This window comes from Rhinoderma darwinii, unplaced genomic scaffold, assembly GCF_050947455.1.
Source record: "Rhinoderma darwinii isolate aRhiDar2 unplaced genomic scaffold, aRhiDar2.hap1 Scaffold_1587, whole genome shotgun sequence".
In the NCBI taxonomy this organism is placed as follows: Eukaryota; Metazoa; Chordata; class Amphibia; order Anura; family Rhinodermatidae; genus Rhinoderma; species Rhinoderma darwinii.
This window is the reverse complement of record NW_027461990.1, coordinates 223,965-245,010: the sequence shown is the minus strand read 5'-3', so window position 1 is coordinate 245,010 and position 21,046 is coordinate 223,965. Positions and strand designations below refer to the sequence as shown.

At 46.4% G+C, this 21,046-nt stretch overlaps 1 protein-coding gene across 9 annotated transcripts in view; it reads left to right on the top strand.

The window, feature by feature from the left end:
- LOC142699465 (harmonin-like) overlaps window positions 1–21,046 on the top strand; it is a 93,271-nt gene that overhangs the window by 38,524 nt on the left and 33,701 nt on the right. Inside the window, exon 14 of one of the 9 annotated variants that reach the window (XM_075848057.1) lies at window positions 555–601. The exons of the other annotated variants lie outside the window; for them this stretch is intronic. Within the exon in view, the coding sequence (XP_075704172.1) occupies window positions 555–601 (47 nt within the window). The remainder of the gene's footprint in view (window positions 1–554; window positions 602–21,046) is intronic. 9 annotated transcript variants of the gene reach the window in all.

Below are 21,046 nucleotides of genomic sequence, written 5' to 3'. Positions count from 1 at the left end.
GTGGCCCCTAGGGATGAGCGTGGAACACAGGAAACAGAAGTCCCAGGGCCCAACGCCGGATATTGTCCCCATGAGCCCCCGGGGTCGCTAAACATCTGGCCGTCCAAACCGCCGTATATTCCCCACGTAGAAGCCGCCGCCGCTGATCGTGGGGTGAGAAGCGTTCTGGTCTCCATTGCACAGGTTTGGTCTCCCAGCTTTCCCCGACCCCTGAATGGCAGATTTGTCTGGTTCCGATGTGCAGGGATCTGTGACAGTCTGGGTGACCGTTCCTGCGGGAGATATTCTGGCGGCCATATTGGTTGTCACCCAGCTTTCCCAGAAACTGACAAGAAAAGGCTGAGTAGCTTGAACAATCTGACAGCGGAGGTCGACTCCAGGATCGGTAATGTTGAGTATGAGATGATTCCAGCGCCCCCACGAGAGACGTGCCACGTTACTAATGTATAGAAGAGGCGTGTGGGGGAGGGGGACGTCACGGTCCCGGCTCCTTCTTTTATTATTCGCTCTCTTACTTCTGTCACCACCGTATTCCTCCTCCTTTCTCTCTTCAGCTGATGGGAAAACAGCGCAAGACGGTGCCGGGACGCAGCGCAATCAGGTGCGATTCTCGACTTCTCTCCCCTCCCTTTTTTTCCCCCTTTTTTTTTTTTCCTCACTTCCGTCCGTCTCTCTCTCTTTATCACTTCCGTCCGTCTCTCTTTATCACTTTCGTCTCTCTCTCTTTATCACTTTCGTCTCTCTCTCTCTCTCTTTATCACTTTCGTCTCTCTCTCTCTCTCTTTATCACTTCCGTCTCTCTCTTTATCACTTCCGTCTCTCTCTCTTTATCACTTTCGTCTCTCTCTCTCTCTCTTTATCACTTCCGTCTCTGTCTCTCTCTCTCTCACTTCCGTCTCTCTCTCTTTATCACTTCCGTCTCTCTCTCTCTCTTTATCACTTTCGTCTCTCTCTCTCTCTCTCTCTTTATCACTTTCGTCTCTCTCTCTCTTTATCACTTCCGTCTCTGTCTCTCTCTCTCTCACTTCCGTCTCTCTCTCTCTTTATCACTTCCGTCTCTCTCTCTTTATCACTTTCGTCTCTCTCTCTCTCTTTATCACTTCCGTCTCTCTTTATCACTTCCGTCTCTCTTTATCACTTCCGTCTCTCTCTCTCTCTCTCTCTCACTTCCGTCTCTCTCTCTTTATCACTTCCGTCTCTCTCTCTTTATCACTTCCGTCTCTCTCTCTCTCTCTCTTTATCACTTCCGTCTCTCTCTCTCTCTCTTTATCACTTCCGTCTCTCTCTCTCTTTATCACTTCCGTCTCTCTCTCTCTTTATCACTTCCGTCTCTCTCTCTCTCTATCACTTCCGTTTCTCTCTCTCTCTCTTTATCACTTCCGTCTCTCTCTCTCTCTTTATCACTTCCGTCTCTCTCTCTCTCTTTATCACTTCCGTCTCTCTCTCTCTCTCTCTTTATCACTTCCGTCTCTCTCTCTCTTTATCACTTCCGTCTCTCTCTCTCTTTATCACTTCTGTCTCTCTCTCTCTATCACTTTCGTCTCTCTCTCTTTATCACTTTCGTCTCTCTCTCTCTCTCTTTATCACTTTCGTCTCTCTCTCTCTCTCTTTATCACTTCCGTCTCTCTCTTTATCACTTCCGTCTCTCTCTCTTTATCACTTTCGTCTCTCTCTCTCTCTCTTTATCACTTCCGTCTCTGTCTCTCTCTCTCTCACTTCCGTCTCTCTCTCTTTATCACTTCCGTCTCTCTCTCTCTCTTTATCACTTTCGTCTCTCTCTCTCTCTCTCTCTTTATCACTTTCGTCTCTCTCTCTCTTTATCACTTCCGTCTCTGTCTCTCTCTCTCTCACTTCCGTCTCTCTCTCTCTTTATCACTTCCGTCTCTCTCTCTTTATCACTTTCATCACTTCCGTCTCTCTTTATCACTTCCGTCTCTCTTTATCACTTCCGTCTCTCTCTCTCTCTCTCTCTCTCTCACTTCCGTCTCTCTCTCTTTATCACTTCCGTCTCTCTCTCTTTATCACTTCCGTCTCTCTCTCTCTCTCTCTTTATCACTTCCGTCTCTCTCTCTCTCTCTTTATCACTTCCGTCTCTCTCTCTCTTTATCACTTCCGTCTCTCTCTCTCTTTATCACTTCCGTCTCTCTCTCTCTCTATCACTTCCGTTTCTCTCTCTCTCTCTTTATCACTTCCGTCTCTCTCTCTCTCTTTATCACTTCCGTCTCTCTCTCTCTCTTTATCACTTCCGTCTCTCTCTCTCTCTTTATCACTTCCGTCTCTCTCTCTCTCTTTATCACTTCCGTCTCTCTCTCTCTTTATCACTTCCGTCTCTCTCTCTCTTTATCACTTCCGTCTCTCTCTCTTTATCACTTCCGTTTCTCTCTCTCTCTCTTTATCACTTCCGTCTCTCTCTCTCTCTTTATCACTTCCGTCTCTCTCTCTCTCTTTATCACTTCCGTCTCTCTCTCTCTCTTTATCACTTCCGTCTCTCTCTCTCTCTTTATCACTTCCGTCTCTCTCTCTCTTTATCACTTCCGTCTCTCTCTCTCTTTATCACTTCCGTCTCTCTCTCTTTATCACTTCCGTCTCTCTCTCTCTCTATCACTTCCGTCTCTCTCTCTCTCTTTATCACTTCCGTCTCTCTCTCTCTCTTTATCACTTCCGTCTCTCTCTCTCTCTTTATCACTTCCGTCTCTCTCTCTCTTTATCACTTCCGTCTCTCTCTCTCTTTATCACTTCCGTCTCTCTCTCTTTATCACTTCCGTCTCTCTCTCTCTCTTTATCACTTCCGTCTCTCTCTTTATCACTTCCGTCTCTCTCTTTATCACTTCCGTCTCTCTCTCTCTTTATCACTTCCGTCTCTCTCTTTATCACTTCCGTCCGTCTCTCTTTATCACTTCCGTCTCTCTCTCTCTTTATCACTTCTGTCTCTCTCTCTCTATCACTTTCGTCTCTCTCTCTTTATCACTTTCGTCTCTCTCTCTCTCTCTTTATCACTTTCGTCTCTCTCTCTCTCTCTTTATCACTTCCGTCTCTCTCTTTATCACTTCCGTCTCTCTCTCTTTATCACTTTCGTCTCTCTCTCTCTTTATCACTTCCGTCTCTGTCTCTCTCTCTCTCACTTCCGTCTCTCTCTCTTTATCACTTCCGTCTCTCTCTCTCTCTTTATCACTTTCGTCTCTCTCTCTCTCTCTCTCTTTATCACTTTCGTCTCTCTCTCTCTCTTTATCACTTCCGTCTCTGTCTCTCTCTCTCTCACTTCCGTCTCTCTCTCTCTTTATCACTTCCGTCTCTCTCTCTTTATCACTTTCGTCTCTCTCTCTCTCTTTATCACTTCCGTCTCTCTTTATCACTTCCGTCTCTCTTTATCACTTCCGTCTCTCTCTCTCTCTCTCTCTCACTTCCGTCTCTCTCTCTTTATCACTTCCGTCTCTCTCTCTTTATCACTTCCGTCTCTCTCTCTCTCTCTCTTTATCACTTCCGTCTCTCTCTCTCTTTATCACTTCCGTCTCTCTCTCTCTTTATCACTTCCGTCTCTCTCTCTCTCTATCACTTCCGTTTCTCTCTCTCTCTCTTTATCACTTCCGTCTCTCTCTCTCTCTTTATCACTTCCGTCTCTCTCTCTCTCTTTATCACTTCCGTCTCTCTCTCTCTCTTTATCACTTCCGTCTCTCTCTCTCTCTTTATCACTTCCGTCTCTCTCTCTCTTTATCACTTCCGTCTCTCTCTCTCTTTATCACTTCCGTCTCTCTCTCTTTATCACTTCCGTCTCTCTCTCTCTCTATCACTTCCGTCTCTCTCTCTCTCTTTATCACTTCCGTCTCTCTCTCTCTCTTTATCACTTCCGTCTCTCTCTCTCTCTTTATCACTTCCGTCTCTCTCTCTCTTTATCACTTCCGTCTCTCTCTCTCTTTATCACTTCCGTCTCTCTCTCTTTATCACTTCCGTCTCTCTCTCTCTCTTTATCACTTCCGTCTCTCTCTTTATCACTTCCGTCTCTCTCTTTATCACTTCCGTCTCTCTCTCTCTTTATCACTTCCGTCTCTCTCTTTATCACTTCCGTCTCTCTCTCTCTTTATCACTTCCGTCTCTCTCTCTCTCTTTATCACTTCCGTCTCTCTCTCTCTTTATCACTTCCGTCTCTCTCTCTCTTTATCACTTCCGTCTCTCTCTTTCTCTCTCTTTATCACTTCCGTCTCTCTCTCTCTCTCTTTATCACTTCCGTCTCTCTCTATCACTTCTGTCTCTCTCTCTCTCTTTATCACTTCCGTCTGTCTCTCTCTCTCTCTTTATCACTTCCGTCTCTCTCTCTCTCTCTTTATCACTTCCGTCTCTGTCTCTCTCTCTTTATCACTTCCGTCTCTGTCTCTCTCTTTATCACTTCCGTCTCTCTCTCTCTCTTTATCACTTCCGTCTCTCTCTCTCTTTATCACTTCCGTCTCTCTCTCTCTTTATCACTTCCGTCTCTCTCTCTCTTTATCACTTCCGTCTCTGTCTCTCTCTCTTTATCACTTCCGTCTCTGTCTCTCTCTTTATCACTTCCGTCTCTCTCTCTCTCTTTATCACTTCCGTCTCTCTCTCTCTTTATCACTTCCGTCTCTCTCTCTCTCTCTTTATCACTTCCGTCTCTCTCTCTTTATCACTTCCGTCTCTCTCTTTATCACTTCTGCCTCTCTCTCTCTTTATCACTTCCGTCTCTCTCTCTCTCTTTATCACTTCCGTCTCTCTCTCTCTCTTTATCACTTCCGTCTCTCTCTCTTTATCACTTTCGTCTCTCTCTCTCTCTCTTTATCACTTTCGTCTCTCTCTCTCTCTTTATCACTTCCGTCTCTCTCTTTATCACTTCCGTCTCTCTCTCTTTATCACTTTCGTCTCTCTCTCTCTCTTTATCACTTCCGTCTCTGTCTCTCTCTCTCTCACTTCCGTCTCTCTCTCTTTATCACTTCCGTCTCTCTCTCTCTCTTTATCACTTTCGTCTCTCTCTCTCTCTCTCTCTTTATCACTTTCGTCTCTCTCTCTCTCTTTATCACTTCCGTCTCTGTCTCTCTCTCTCTCACTTCCGTCTCTCTCTCTTTATCACTTCCGTCTCTCTCTCTCTCTTTATCACTTCCGTCTCTCTCTCTTTATCACTTCCGTCTCTCTCTCTTTATCACTTCCGTCTCTCTCTCTCTCTTTATCACTTCCGTCTCTCTCTCTCTCTTTATCACTTCCGTCTCTCTCTCTCTCTCTTTATCACTTCCCTCTCTCTCTCTCTCTCTCTTTATCACTTCCGTCTCTCTCTCTCTCTCTCTTTATCACTTCCGTCTCTGTCTCTCTCTCTTTATCACTTCCGTCTCTCTCTCTCTCTTTATCACTTCCGTCTCTGTCTCTCTCTCTCTTTATCACTTCCGTCTCTGTCTCTATCTCTTTATTACTTCCGTCTCTGTCTCTATCACTTCTGTCTCTCTCTCTCTTTATCACTTCTGTCTCTCTCTCTATCACTTCCGTCTCTGTCTCTCTCTTTATCACTTCCGTCTCTCTCTCTTTATCACTTCTGTCTCTCTCTTTATCACTTCCGTCTCTCTCTCTCTCTTTATCACTTCCGTCTCTCTCTCTCTCTTTATCACTTCCCTCTCTCTCTCTCTCTCTCTCTTTATCACTTCCGTCTCTCTCTCTCTCTCTTTATCACTTCCGTCTCTCTCTCTTTATCACTTCCGTCTCTCTCTTTATCATTTCCGTCTCTCTCTCTTTATCACTTCCGTCTCTCTCTCTCTCTCTTTATCACTTCCGTCTGTCTCTTTATCACTTCCATCTCTTTCTCTCTCTCTTTATCACTTCCGTCTCTCTCTCTCTCTTTATCACTTCCGTCTCTCTCTCTCTTTATCACTTCCGTCTCTCTCTCTCTCTCTTTATCACTTCCGTCTGTCTCTTTATCACTTCCATCTCTTTCTCTCTCTCTTTATCACTTCCGTCTCTGTCTCTCTCTCTTTATCACTTCCGTCTCTCTCTCTCTCTTTATCACTTCCGTCTCTCTCTCTCTTTATCACTTCCGTCTCTCTCTCTCTTTATCACTTCCGTCTCTCTCTCTTTATCACTTCCGTCTCTCTCTCTCTCTCTTTATCACTTCCATCTCTCTCTTTATCACTTCCGTCTCTCTCTCTATCACTTCCGTCTCTCTCTCTCTTTATCACTTCCGTCTCTCTCTCTCTATCACTTCCGTCTCTGTCTCTCTCTCTCTCTCTTTATCACTTCCGTCTCTCTCTCTCTTTATCACTTCCGTCTCTGTCTCTCTCTCTCTCTCTTTATCACTTCCGTCTCACTCTTTATCACTTCCGTCTCTCTCTCTATCACTTACGTCTCTCTCTCTTTATCACTTCCGTCTCTCTCTTTATCACTTCCGTCTCTCTCTCTCTTTATCACTTCCGTCTGTCTCTTTATCACTTCCGTCTCTCTCTCTCTCTCTTTATCACTTCCGTCTCTGTCTCTCTTTATCACTTCCGTCTCTCTCTCTCTCTCTTTATCACTTCCGTCTCTCTCTCTCTTTATCACTTCCGCCTCTCTCTCTCTATCACTTCCGCCTCTCTCTCTCTCTCTCTTTATCACTTCCGTCTCTCTCTCTCTTTATCACTTCCGTCTCTCTCTCTCTTTATCACTTCCGTCTCTCTTTATCACTTCCGTCTCTCTCTCTCTCTTTATCACTTCCGTCTCTCTCTCTCTCTCTTTATCACTTCCGTCTCTCTCTCTCTCTTTATCACTTCCGTCTCTCTCTCTCTCTTTATCACTTCCGTCTCTCTCTCTCTTTATCACTTCCGTCTCTCTCTCTCTTTATCACTTCCGTCTCTCTCTCTCTCTTTATCACTTCCGTCTCTCTCTCTCTCTTTCACTTCCGTCTCTCTCTCTCTTTATCACTTCCGTCTCTCTCTCTCTCTCTTTATCACTTCCGTCTCTCTCTCTCTTTATCACTTCCGTCTCTCTTTATCACTTCCGTCTCTCTCTCTCTCTCTCTTTATCACTTCCGTCTCTCTCTCTCTCTTTATCACTTCCGTCTCTCTCTCTCTTTATCACTTCCGTCTCTCTCTCTCTTTATCACTTCCGTCTCTCTCTCTCTTTATCACTTCCGTCTCTCTCTCTTTATCACTTCCGTCTCTCTCTCTCTCTTTATCACTTCCGTCTCTCTCTCTCTCTCTTTATCACTTCTGTCTCTCTCTCTATCACTTTCGTCTCTCTCTCTCTCTTTATCACTTCCGTCTCTCTCTCTCTCTTTATCACTTCCGTCTCTCTCTCTTTATCACTTTCGTCTCTCTCTCTCTCTTTATCACTTTCGTCTCTCTCTCTCTCTCTTTATCACTTTCGTCTCTCTCTCTCTTTATCACTTCCGTCTCTCTCTTTATCACTTCCGTCTCTCTCTCTTTATCACTTTCGTCTCTCTCTCTCTCTTTATCACTTCCGTCTCTCTTTATCACTTCCGTCTCTCTCTCTCTCTCTCTTTATCACTTCCGTCTCTCTCTCTCTCTTTATCACTTCCGTCTCTCTCTCTCTCTTTATCACTTCCGTCTCTCTCTCTCTTTATCACTTCCGTCTCTCTCTCTTTATCACTTCCGTCTCTCTCTCTCTCTTTATCACTTCCGTCTCTCTCTCTCTCTTTATCACTTCCGTCTCTCTCTCTCTTTCACTTCCGTCTCTCTCTTTATCACTTCCGTCTCTCTCTCTCTCTTTATCACTTCCGTCTCTCTCTCTCTCTTTATCACTTCCGTCTCTCTCTCTTTATCACTTCCGTCTCTCTCTCTCTTTATCACTTCCGTCTCTCTCTCTTTATCACTTCCGTCTCTCTCTCTTTATCACTTCCGTCTCTCTCTCTCTCTTTATCACTTCCGTCTCTCTCTCTTTATCACTTCCGTCTCTCTCTCTTTATCACTTCCGTCTCTCTCTCTCTCTTTATCACTTCCGTCTCTCTCTCTCTCTTTATCACTTCCGTCTCTCTCTCTTTATCACTTCCGTCTCTCTCTCTCTTTATCACTTCCGTCTCTCTCTCTCTTTATCACTTCCGTCTCTCTTTATCACTTCCGTCTCTCTCTCTCTTTATCACTTCCGTCTCTCTCTCTCTTTATCACTTCCGTCTCTCTCTCTCTTTATCACTTCCGTCTCTCTCTCTCTCTTTATCACTTCCGTCTCTCTCTCTCTTTATCACTTCTGCCTCTCTCTCTCTTTATCACTTCCGTCTCTCTCTCTCTCTTTATCACTTCCGTCTCTCTCTCTCTCTATCACTTCTGTCTCTCTCTCTCTCTTTATCACTTCCGTCTCTCTCTCTCTCTCTCTCTTTATCACTTCCGTCTCTCTCTCTCTCTTTATCACTTCCGTCTCTGTCTCTCTCTCTCTCTCTCTTTATCACTTCCGTCTCTCTCTCTTTATCACTTCCGTCTCTGTCTCTCTCTCTATCACTTTCGTCTCTCTCTCTCTCTCTCTTTATCACTTCCGTCTCTCTCTCTCTCTTTATCACTTCCGTCTCTCTCTCTTTATCACTTTCGTCTCTCTCTCTCTCTTTATCACTTTCGTCTCTCTCTCTTTATCACTTTCGTCTCTCTCTCTCTCTTTATCACTTCCGTCTCTCTCTTTATCACTTCCGTCTCTCTCTCTTTATCACTTTCGTCTCTCTCTCTCTCTTTATCACTTCCGTCTCTGTCTCTCTCTCTCTCACTTCCGTCTCTCTCTCTTTATCACTTCCGTCTCTCTCTCTCTCTTTATCACTTTCGTCTCTCTCTCTCTCTCTCTCTTTATCACTTTCGTCTCTCTCTCTCTCTTTATCACTTCCGTCTCTGTCTCTCTCTATCTCACTTCCGTCTCTCTCTCTCTTTATCACTTCCGTCTCTATCTCTTTATCACTTTCGTCTCTCTCTCTCTCTTTATCACTTCCGTCTCTCTTTATCACTTCCGTCTCTCTCTCTCTCTCTCTCTCTCACTTCCGTCTCTCTCTCTTTATCACTTCCGTCTCTCTCTCTCTTTATCACTTCCGTCTCTCTCTCTCTCTCTATCACTTCCGTCTCTCTCTCTCTCTCTTTATCACTTCCGTCTCTCTCTCTCTTTATCACTTCCGTCTCTCTCTTTATCACTTCCCTCTCTCTCTCTCTTTATCACTTCCGTCTCTCTCTTTATCACTTCCGTCTCTCTCTTTATCACTTCCGTCTCTCTCTTTATCACTTCCGTCTCTCTCTTTATCACTTCCGTCTCTCTCTCTCTTTATCACTTCCGTCTCTCTCTTTATCACTTCCGTCTCTGTCTCTCTCTCTCTCACTTCCGTCTCTCTCTCTTTATCACTTCCGTCTCTCTCTCTCTCTTTATCACTTTCGTCTCTCTCTCTCTCTCTCTCTTTATCACTTTCGTCTCTCTCTCTCTCTTTATCACTTCCGTCTCTGTCTCTCTCTATCTCACTTCCGTCTCTCTCTCTCTTTATCACTTCCGTCTCTCTCTCTTTATCACTTTCGTCTCTCTCTCTCTCTTTATCACTTCCGTCTCTCTTTATCACTTCCGTCTCTCTCTCTCTCTCTCTCTCTCACTTCCGTCTCTCTCTCTTTATCACTTCCGTCTCTCTCTCTCTTTATCACTTCCGTCTCTCTCTCTCTCTCTATCACTTCCGTCTCTCTCTCTCTCTCTTTATCACTTCCGTCTCTCTCTCTCTTTATCACTTCCGTCTCTCTCTTTATCACTTCCCTCTCTCTCTCTCTTTATCACTTCCGTCTCTCTCTTTATCACTTCCGTCTCTCTCTTTATCACTTCCGTCTCTCTCTTTATCACTTCCGTCTCTCTCTTTATCACTTCCGTCTCTCTCTCTCTTTATCACTTCCGTCTCTCTCTTTATCACTTCCGTCTCTCTCTCTCTTTATCACTTCCGTCTCTCTCTCTCTTTATCACTTCCGTCTCTCTCTCTTTATCACTTCCGTCTCTCTCTTTATCACTTCTGCCTCTCTCTCTCTTTATCACTTCCGTCTCTCTCTCTCTCTTTATCACTTCCGTCTCTCTCTCTCTCTTTATCACTTCCGTCTCTCTCTCTTTATCACTTCCGTCTCTCTTATCACTTCTGCCTCTCTCTCTCTTTATCACTTCCGTCTCTCTCTCTCTCTTTATCACTTCCGTCTCTCTCTCTCTCTTTATCACTTCCGTCTCTCTCTCTTTATCACTTCCGTCTCTCTCTCTCTTTATCACTTCCGTCTCTCTCTCTCTTTATCACTTCCGTCTCTCTCTCTCTCTCTTTATCACTTCCGTCTCTCTCTCTCTCTCTTTATCACTTCTGTCTCTCTCTCTTTATCACTTCCGTCTCTCTCTATCACTTCTGTCTCTCTCTCTCTTTATCACTTCCGTCTCTCTCTCTCTCTCTCTCTTTATCACTTCCGTCTCTGTCTCTCTCTCTCTTTATCACTTCCGTCTCTCTCTCTCTCTCTTTATCACTTCCGTCTCTGTCTCTCTCTCTCTTTATCACTTCCGTCTCTGTCTCTCTCTCTCTCTCTCTTTATCACTTCCGTCTCTCTCTCTTTATCACTTCCGTCTCTCTCTCTCTCTCTTTATCACTTCTGTCTCTCTCTCTATCACTTTCGTCTCTCTCTCTCTCTTTATCACTTCCGTCTCTCTCTCTCTCTTTATCACTTCCGTCTCTCTCTCTTTATCACTTTCGTCTCTCTCTCTCTCTTTATCACTTTCGTCTCTCTCTCTCTCTCTCTCTTTATCACTTTCGTCTCTCTCTCTCTTTATCACTTCCGTCTCTCTCTTTATCACTTCCGTCTCTCTCTCTTTATCACTTTCGTCTCTCTCTCTCTCTTTATCACTTCCGTCTCTCTTTATCACTTCCGTCTCTCTCTCTCTCTCTCTCTCTCACTTCCGTCTCTCTCTCTTTATCACTTCCGTCTCTCTCTCTTTATCACTTCCGTCTCTCTCTCTCTTTATCACTTCCGTCTCTCTCTTTATCACTTCCGTCTCTCTCTCTCTTTATCACTTCCGTCTCTCTCTCTTTATCACTTCCGTCTCTCTCTCTCTCTTTATCACTTCCGTCTCTCTCTCTCTTTATCACTTCCGTCTCTCTCTTTATCACTTCCGTCTCTCTCTATCTTTATCACTTCCGTCTCTCTCTCTTTATCACTTCCGTCTCTCTCTCTTTATCACTTCCGTCTCTCTCTCTCTTTATCACTTCCGTCTCTCTCTTTATCACTTCCGTCTCTCTCTCTCTTTATCACTTCTGTCTCTCTCTCTCTTTATCACTTCCGTCTCTCTCTCTTTATCACTTCCGTCTCTCTCTCTCTCTCTTTATCACTTCCGTCTCTCTCTCTCTCTCTTTATCACTTCCGTCTCTCTCTCTTTATCACTTCCGTCTCTCTCTTTATCACTTCTGCCTCTCTCTCTCTTTATCACTTCCGTCTCTCTCTCTCTCTTTATCACTTCCGTCTCTCTCTCTCTCTTTATCACTTCCGTCTCTCTCTCTTTATCACTTCCGTCTCTCTCTTTATCACTTCTGCCTCTCTCTCTCTTTATCACTTCCGTCTCTCTCTCTCTCTTTATCACTTCCGTCTCTCTCTCTCTCTTTATCACTTCCGTCTCTCTCTCTTTATCACTTCCGTCTCTCTCTCTCTTTATCACTTCCGTCTCTCTCTCTCTTTATCACTTCCGTCTCTCTCTCTCTCTTTATCACTTCCGTCTCTCTCTCTCTCTCTTTATCACTTCTGTCTCTCTCTCTTTATCACTTCCGTCTCTCTCTATCACTTCTGTCTCTCTCTCTCTCTTTATCACTTCCGTCTCTCTCTCTCTCTCTCTTTATCACTTCCGTCTCTCTCTCTCTCTCTTTATCACTTCCGTCTCTGTCTCTCTCTCTTTATCACTTCCGTCTCTCTCTCTCTCTCTCTTTATCACTTCCGTCTCTGTCTCTCTCTCTCTTTATCACTTCCGTCTCTGTCTCTATCTCTTTATTACTTCCGTCTCTGTCTCTCTCTCTATCACTTCCGTCTCTGTCTCTCTCTTTATCACTTCCGTCTCTCTCTCTTTATCACTTCCGTCTCTCTCTCTTTATCACTTCCGTCTCTCTCTCTCTTTATCACTTCCGTCTCTCTCTCTCTCTCTTTATCACTTCCCTCTCTCTCTCTCTCTCTTTATCACTTCCGTCTCTGTCTCTCTCTCTATCACTTCCGTCTCTGTCTCTCTCTTTATCACTTCCGTCTCTGTCTCTCTCTTTATCACTTCCGTCTCTCTCTCTTTATCACTTCCGTCTCTCTCTCTTTATCACTTCTGTCTCTCTCTCTCTTTATCACTTCCGTCTCTCTCTCTCTCTCTTTATCACTTCCGTCTCTGTCTCTCTCTCTCTTTATCACTTCCGTCTCTGTCTCTCTCTCTATCACTTCCGTCTCTGTCTCTCTCTTTATCACTTCCGTCTCTCTCTCTTTATCACTTCCGTCTCTCTCTCTCTCTTTATCACTTCCGTCTCTCTCTCTCTCTTTATCACTTCCGTCTCTCTCTCTCTCTCTCTTTATCACTTCCCTCTCTCTCTCTCTCTCTCTCTCTTTATCACTTCCGTCTCTCTCTCTCTCTCTTTATCACTTCCGTCTCTCTCTCTCTTTATCACTTCCGTCTCTCTCTCTCTCTTTATCACTTCCGTATCTCTCTCTCTCTCTTTATCACTTCCGTCTCTCTCTCTCTCTCTCTTTATCACTTCCGTCTCTCTCTCTCTCTCTCTTTATCACTTCCGTCTCTCTCTCTCTCTCTCTTTATCACTTCCGTCTCTCTCTCTCTATCACTTCCGTCTCTCTCTCTCTCTCTTTATCACTTCCGTCTCTCTCTCTCTCTATCACTTCCGTCTCTCTCTCTCTTTATCACTTCCGTCTCTCTTTATCACTTCCGTCTCTCTCTCTCTCTTTATCACTTCCGTCTCTCTCTCTCTTTATCACTTCCGTCTCTCTCTCTCTCTTTATCACTTCCGTCTCTCTCTCTCTCTTTATCACTTCCGTCTCTCTCTCTCTTTATCACTTCCGTCTCTCTCTCTCTCTTTATCACTTCCGTTTCTCTCTCTCTCTCTTTATCACTTCCGTCTCTCTCTCTTTATCACTTCCGTCTCTCTCTCTCTCTTTATCACTTTCGTCTCTCTCTCTCTCTCTCTCTCTCTTTATCACTTCCGTCTCTCTCTCTCTCTTTATCACTTCCGTCTCTCTCTCTCTTTATCACTTCCGTCTCTCTCTCTCTTTATCACTTCCGTCTCTCTCTCTCTCTCTTTATCACTTCCGTCTCTCTCTCTCTCTCTTTATCACTTCCGTCTCTCTCTCTTTATCACTTGTGTCTCTCTCTCTCTTTATCACTTCCGTCTCTCTCTATTTATCACTTATGTCTCTCTCTTTATCACTTACGTCTCTCTCTCTCTCTTTATCACTTCCGTCTGTCTCTTTATCACTTCCGTCTCTCTCTCTCTCTATCACTTCCGTCTCTCTCTCTCTCTCTTTATCACTTCCGTCTCTCTCTCTCTCTTTATCACTTCCGTCTCTCTCTCTCTTTATCACTTCCGTCTCTCTTTATCACTTCCGTCTCTCTCTCTCTCTTTATCACTTCCGTCTCTCTCTCTCTCTTTATCACTTCCGTCTCTCTCTCTCTCTTTATCACTTCCGTCTCTCTCTCTCTCTTTATCACTTCCGTCTCTCTCTCTCTCTTTATCACTTCCGTCTCTCTCTCTCTCTTTATAACTTCCGTCTCTCTCTCTCTTTATCACTTCCGTCTCTCTCTCTCTCTTTATCACTTCCGTTTCTCTCTCTCTCTCTTTATCACTTCCGTCTCTCTCTCTTTATCACTTCCGTCTCTCTCTCTCTCTCTATCACTTCCGTCTCTCTCTCTCTCTCTTTATCACTTCCGTCTCTCTCTCTCTTTATCACTTCCGTCTCTCTTTATCACTTCCGTCTCTCTCTCTCTCTTTATCACTTCCGTCTCTCTCTCTCTCTTTATCACTTCCGTCTCTCTCTCTCTCTTTATCACTTCCGTCTCTCTCTCTCTCTTTATCACTTCCGTCTCTCTCTCTCTTTATCACTTCCGTCTCTCTCTCTCTCTTTATCACTTCCGTTTCTCTCTCTCTCTCTTTATCACTTCCGTCTCTCTCTCTTTATCACTTCCGTCTCTCTCTCTCTCTTTATCACTTTCGTCTCTCTCTCTCTCTCTCTCTCTCTCTCTTTATCACTTCCGTCTCTCTCTCTCTCTTTATCACTTCCGTCTCTCTCTCTCTTTATCACTTCCGTCTCTCTCTCTCTTTATCACTTCCGTCTCTCTCTCTCTCTTTATCACTTCCGTCTCTCTCTCTCTCTCTTTATCACTTCCGTCTCTCTCTCTTTATCACTTGTGTCTCTCTCTTTATCACTTCCGTCTCTCTCTATTTATCACTTATGTCTCTCTCTTTATCACTTACGTCTCTCTCTCTCTCTTTATCACTTCCGTCTGTCTCTTTATCACTTCCGTCTCTCTCTCTCTCTATCACTTCCGTCTCTCTCTCTCTCTCTTTATCACTTCCGTCTCTCTCTCTCTCTTTATCACTTCCGTCTCTCTCTCTCTTTATCACTTCCGTCTCTCTTTATCACTTCCGTCTCTCTCTCTCTCTTTATCACTTCCGTCTCTCTCTCTCTCTTTATCACTTCCGTCTCTCTCTCTCTCTTTATCACTTCCGTCTCTCTCTCTCTCTTTATCACTTCCGTCTCTCTCTCTCTCTTTATCACTTCCGTCTCTCTCTCTCTCTTTATAACTTCCGTCTCTCTCTCTCTTTATCACTTCCGTCTCTCTCTCTCTCTTTATCACTTCCGTTTCTCTCTCTCTCTCTCTTTATCACTTCCGTCTCTCTCTCTTTATCACTTCCGTCTCTCTCTCTCTCTTTATCACTTTCGTCTCTCTCTCTCTCTCTTTATCACTTCCGTCTCTCTCTCTTTATCACTTCCGTCTCTCTCTCTCTTTATCACTTCCGTCTCTCTCTCTCTTTATCACTTCCGTCTCTCTCTCTCTCTCTCTTTATCACTTCCGTCTCTCTCTCTCTCTTTATCACTTCCGTCTCTCTCTCTTTATCACTTGTGTCTCTCTCTCTCTTTATCACTTCCGTCTCTCTCTCTCTATCACTTACGTCTCTCTCTATTTATCACTTATGTCTCTCTCTTTATCACTTACGTCTCTCTCTCTTTATCACTTCCGTCTGTCTCTTTATCACTACCATCTCTCTCTCTCTCTATCACTTCCGTCTCTCTCTCTCTCTCTTTATCACTTTCGTCTCTCTCTCTCTCTCTTTATCACTTCCGTCTCTCTCTCTTTATCACTTCCGTCTCTCTCTCTCTTTATCACTTCCGTCTCTCTCTCTCTCTCTCTTTATCACTTCCGTCTCTCTCTCTCTCTTTATCACTTCCGTCTCTCTCTCTCTCTCTTTATCACTTCCGTCTCTCTCTCTCTTTATCACTTCTGTCTCTCTCTCTTTATCACTTCCGTCTCTCTCTCTCTTTCTTTATCACTTCCGTCTCTCTCTCTCTTTATCACTTCCGTCTCTCTCTCTCTTTATCACTTCCGTCTCTCTCTCTCTTTATCACTTCCGTCTCTGTCTCTCTCTCTTTATCACTTCCGTCTCTCTCTCTCTCTTTATCACTTCCGTCTCTGTCTCTCTTTCTTTATCACTTCCGTCTCTCTCTCTCTCTTTATCACTTCCGTCTCTCTCTCTCTTTATCACTTCCGTCTCTCTCTCTCTATCACTTCCGTCTCTCTCTCTCTTTATCACTTCCGTCTCTCTCTTTATCACTTCCGTCTCTCTCTCTCTCTCTCTTTATCACTTCCGTCTCCGCGTCTCTCTCTCTCTCTCTCTATTTATTTTCCACTGATTTTATCCCAAATGATTTGTTGTACAGATTCTAATGTCCTAGGATACAGTCGGCCCCCCGGTTCTTTCTCGCTGTCACTAATGTCCTAGGATACAGTCGGCCCTCGGTTCTTTCTCAATCATTAATGTCCTAGGATACAGTCGGCTCCCCGGTTCTTTCTTACTGTCACTAATGTCCTAGGATACAGTCGGCCCCCCCGGTTCTTTCTCAGTCACTAATGTCCTAGGATACAGTCGGCCCCCGGTTCTTTCTCAGTCACTAATGTCCTAGGATACAGTCGGCCCCCGGTTCTTTCTCGCTGTCACTAATGTCCTAGGATACAGTCGGCCCCCCCGGTTCTTTCTCGCTGTCACTAATGTCCTAGGATACAGTCGGCCCCCCGGTTCTTTCTCGCTGTCACTAATGTCCTAGGATACAGTGGGTCCCCCTGTTCTTTCTCAGTCACTAATGTCCTAGGATACAGTCGGCCCCCGGTTCTTTCTCAGTCACTAATGTCCTAGGATACAGTCGCCCCCCCCCGGTTCTTTCTCAGTCACTAATGTCCTAGGATACAGTCGCCCCCCCCCCCGGTTCTTTCTCAGTCACTAATGTCCTAGGATACAGTCGGCCCCCCGGTTCTTTCTCGCTGTCACTAATGTCCTAGGATACAGTCGGCCCCCGGTTCTTTCTCAGTCACTAATGTCCTAGGATACAGTCGGCCCCCCGGTTCTTTCTCAGTCACTAATGTCCTAGGATACAGTCGGCCCTCGGTTCTTTCTCAATCATTAATGTCCTAGGATACAGTCGGCTCCCCGATTCTTTCTCACTGTCACTAATTTCCTAGGATACAGTCGGCCCCCCCGGTTCTTTCTCGCTGTCACTAATGTCCTAGGATACAGTCGGCCCCCCGGTTCTTTCTCGCTGTCACTAATGTCCTAGGATACAGTCGGCCCCCCGGTTCTTTCTCTGTCACTAATGTCCTAGGATACAGTCGGCCCCCCCCCGGTTCTTTCTCGCTGTCACTAATGTCCTAGGATACAGTCGGCCCCCCGGTTCTTTCTCGCTGTCACTAATGTCCTAGGATACAGTCGGCCCTCGGTTCTTTCTCAATCATTAATGTCCTAGGATACAGTCGGCTCCCCGGTTCTTTCTCACTGTCACTAATGTCCTAGGATACAGTCGGCCCCCCGGTTCTTTCTCGCTGTCACTAATGTCCTAGGATACAGTCGGCCCCCGATTCTTTCTCGCTGTCACTAATGTCCTAGGATACAGTCGGCCCCCGGTTCTTTCTCGCTGTCATTAATGTCCTAGGATACAGTCGGCCCCCCCGGTTCTTTCTCAGTCACTAATGTCCTAGGATATAGTCGGCCCCCGGTTCTTTCTCAGTCACTAATGTCCTAGGATACAGTCGGCCCCTGGTTCTTTCTCAGTCACTAATGTCCTAGGATACAGTCGCCCCCCCCCCCCCGGTTCTTTCTCAGTCACTAATGTCCTAGGATACAGTCGCCCCCCCCGGTTCTTTCTCAGTCACTAATGTCCTAGGATACAGTCTCCCCCCCCGGTTCTTTCTCAGTCACTAATGTCCTAGGATACAGTCGGCCCCCCGGTTCTTTCTCGCTGTCACTAATGTCCTAGGATACAGTCGGCCCCCGGTTCTTTCTCAGTCACTAATGTCCTAGGATACAGTCGCCCCCCCCGGTTCTTTCTCAGTCACTAATGTACTAGCATACAGTCGGCCCCCCGGTTCTTTCTCGCTGTCACTAATGTCTTAGGATACAGTCGGCTCCCCGGTTCTTTCTCGCTGTCACTAATGTCCTAGGATACAGTCGGCCCCCCGGTTCTTTCTCGCTGTCACTAATGTCCTAGGATACAGTCGGCCCTCGGTTCTTTCTCAATCATTAATGTCCTAGGATACAGTCGGCTCCCCGGTTCTTTCTCACTGTCACTATTGTCCTAGGATACAGTCGGCCCCCCGGTTCTTTCTCGCTGTCACTAATGTCCTAGGATACAGTCGGCCCTCGGTTCTTTCTCAATCATTAATGTCCTAGGATACAGTCGGCTCCCCGGTTCTTTCTCACTGTCACTAATGTCCTAGGATACAGTCGGCCCCCGATTCTTTCTCGCTGTCACTAATGTCCTAGGATACAGTCGGCCCCCGGTTCTTTCTCGCTGTCATTAATGTCCTAGGATACAGTCGGCCCCCCCGGTTCTTTCTCAGTCACTAATGTCCTAGGATACAGTCGGCCCTCGGTTCTTTCTCAATCATTAATGTCCTAGGATACAGTCGGCTCCCCGGTTCTTTCTCACTGTCACTAATGTCCTTGGATACAGTCGGCCCCCCGGTTCTTTCTCGCTGTCACTAATGTCCTAGGATACAGTCGGCCCCCGATTCTTTCTCGCTGTCACTAATGTCCTAGGATACAGTCGGCCCCCGGTTCTTTCTCGCTGTCATTAATGTCCTAGGATACAGTCGGCCCCCCCGGTTCTTTCTCAGTCACTAATGTCCTAGGATACAGTCGGCCCCCGGTTCTTTCTCAGTCACTAATGTCCTAGGATACAGTCGGCCCCTGGTTCTTTCTCAGTCACTAATGTCCTAGGATACAGTCGCCCTCCCCCCGGTTCTTTCTCAGTCACTAATGTCCTAGGATACAGTCTCCCCCCCCGGTTCTTTCTCAGTCACTAATGTCCTAGGATACAGTCGGCCCCCCGGTTCTTTCTCGCTGTCACTAATGTCCTAGGATACAGTCGGCCCCCGGTTCTTTCTCAGTCACTAATGTCCTAGGATACAGTCGCCCCCCCGGTTCTTTCTCAGTCACTAATGTCCTAGCATACAGTCGGCCCCCCGGTTCTTTCTCGCTGTCACTAATGTCTTAGGATACAGTCGGCCCCCCGGTTCTTTCTCGCTGTCACTAATGTCCTAGGATACAGTCGGCCCTCGGTTCTTTCTCAATCATTAATGTCCTAGGATACAGTCGGCTCCCCGGTTCTTTCTCACTGTCACTATTGTCCTAGGATACAGTCGGCCCCCCGGTTCTTTCTCGCTGTCACTAATGTCCTAGGATACAGTCGGCCCTCGGTTCTTTCTCAGTCACTAATGTCCTAGCATACAGTCGGCCCCCCGGTTCTTTCTCGCTGTCACTAATGTCTTAGGATACAGTCGGCTCCCCGGTTCTTTCTCGCTGTCACTAATGTCCTAGGATACAGTCGGCCCCCCGGTTCTTTCTCGCTGTCACTAATGTCCTAGGATACAGTCGGCCCTCGGTTCTTTCTCAATCATTAATGTCCTAGGATACAGTCGGCTCCCCGGTTCTTTCTCACTGTCACTATTGTCCTAGGATACAGTCGGCCCCCCGGTTCTTTCTCGCTGTCACTAATGTCCTAGGATACAGTCGGCCCTCGGTTCTTTCTCAATCATTAATGTCCTAGGATACAGTCGGCCCCCCGGTTCTTTCTCGCTGTCACTAATGTCCTAGGATACAGTCGTCCCCCGATTCTTTCTCGCTGTCACTAATGTCCTAGGATACAGTCGGCCCCCGGTTCTTTCTCGCTGTCATTAATGTCCTAGGATACAGTCGGCCCCCCCGGTTCTTTCTCAGTCACTAATGTCCTAGGATACAGTCGGCCCCCGGTTCTTTCTCAGTCACTAATGTCCTAGGATACAGTCGGCCCCCCGGTTCTTTCTCGCTGTCACTAATGTCCTAGGATACAGTCGGCCCCACGGTTCTTTCTCGCTGTCACTAATGTCCTAGGATACAGTCGGCCCCCCGGTTCTTTCTCACTGTCACTAATGTCCTAGGATACAGTCGGCCCCCCGGTTCTTTCTCTGTCACTAATGTCCTAGGATACAGTCGGCCCCCCCCGGTTCTTTCTCGCTGTCACTAATGTCCTAGGATACAGTCGGCCCCCCGGTTCTTTCTCTGTCACTAATGTCCTAGGATACAGTCGGCCCCCCCCCCCCCGGTTCTTTCTCGCTGTCACTAATGTCCTAGGATACAGTCGGCCCCCCGGTTCTTTCTCGCTGTCACTAATGTCCTAGGATACAGTCGGCCCTCGGTTCTTTCTCAATCGTTAATGTCCTAGGATACAGTCGGCCCCCCGGTTCTTTCTCGCTGTCACTAATGTCCTAGGATACAGTCGGCCCTCGGTTCTTTCTCAATCATTAATGTCCTAGGATACAGTCGGCTCCCCGGTTCTTTCTCACTGTCACTAATGTCCTAGGATACAGTCGGCCCCCCGGTTCTTTCTCGCTGTCACTAATGTCCTAGGATACAGTCGGCCCTCGGTTCTTTCTCAATCATTAATGTCCTAGGATACAGTCGGCTCCCCGGTTCTTTCTCACTGTCACTAATGTCCTAGGATACAGTCGGCCCCCCGGTTCTTTCTCGCTGTCACTAATGTCCTAGGATACAGTCGGCCCCCGGTTGTTTCTCAGTCACTAATGTCCTAGGATACAGTCGGCCCCCGGTTGTTTCTCAGTCACTAATGTCCTAGGATACAGTCTGCCCTCGGTTCTTTCTCAATCATTAATGTCCTAGGATACAGTCGGCTCCCCGATTCTTTCTCGCTGTCACTAATGTCCTAGGATACAGTCGGCCCCCCGGTTCTTTCTCGCTGTCACTAATGTCCTAGGATACAGTCGGCCCCCGGTTCTTTCTCGCTGTCACTAATGTCCTAGGATACAGTCGGCCCCCGGTTCTTTCTCGCTGTCATTAATGTCCTAGGATACAGTCGGCCCCCCCGGTTCTTTCTCAGTCACTAATGTCCTAGGATACAGTCGGCCCCCGGTTCTTTCTCAGTCACTAATGTCCTAGGATACAGTCGGCCCCCGGTTCTTTCTCACTGTCACTAATGTCCTAGGATACAGTCGGCCCCCCGGTTCTTTCTCGCTGTCACTAATGTCCTAGGATACAGTCGGCCCCCCGGTTCTTTCTCGCTGTCACTAATGTCCTAGGATACAGTCGGCCCCCCGGTTCTTTCTCAGTCACTAATGTCCTAGGATACAGTCGCCCCCCCGGTTCTTTCTCAGTCACTAATGTCCTAGGATACAGTCGGCCCCCCGGTTCTTTCTCGCTGTCACCAATGTCCTAGGATACAGTCGGCCCCCCGGTTCTTTCTCGCTGTCACTAATGTCCTAGGATAGTTCGCCCCCCGGTTCTTTCTCGCTGTCACTAATGTCCTAGGATACAGTCGGCCCCCCGGTTCTTTCTCGCTGTCACTAATGTCCTAGGATACAGTCGGCC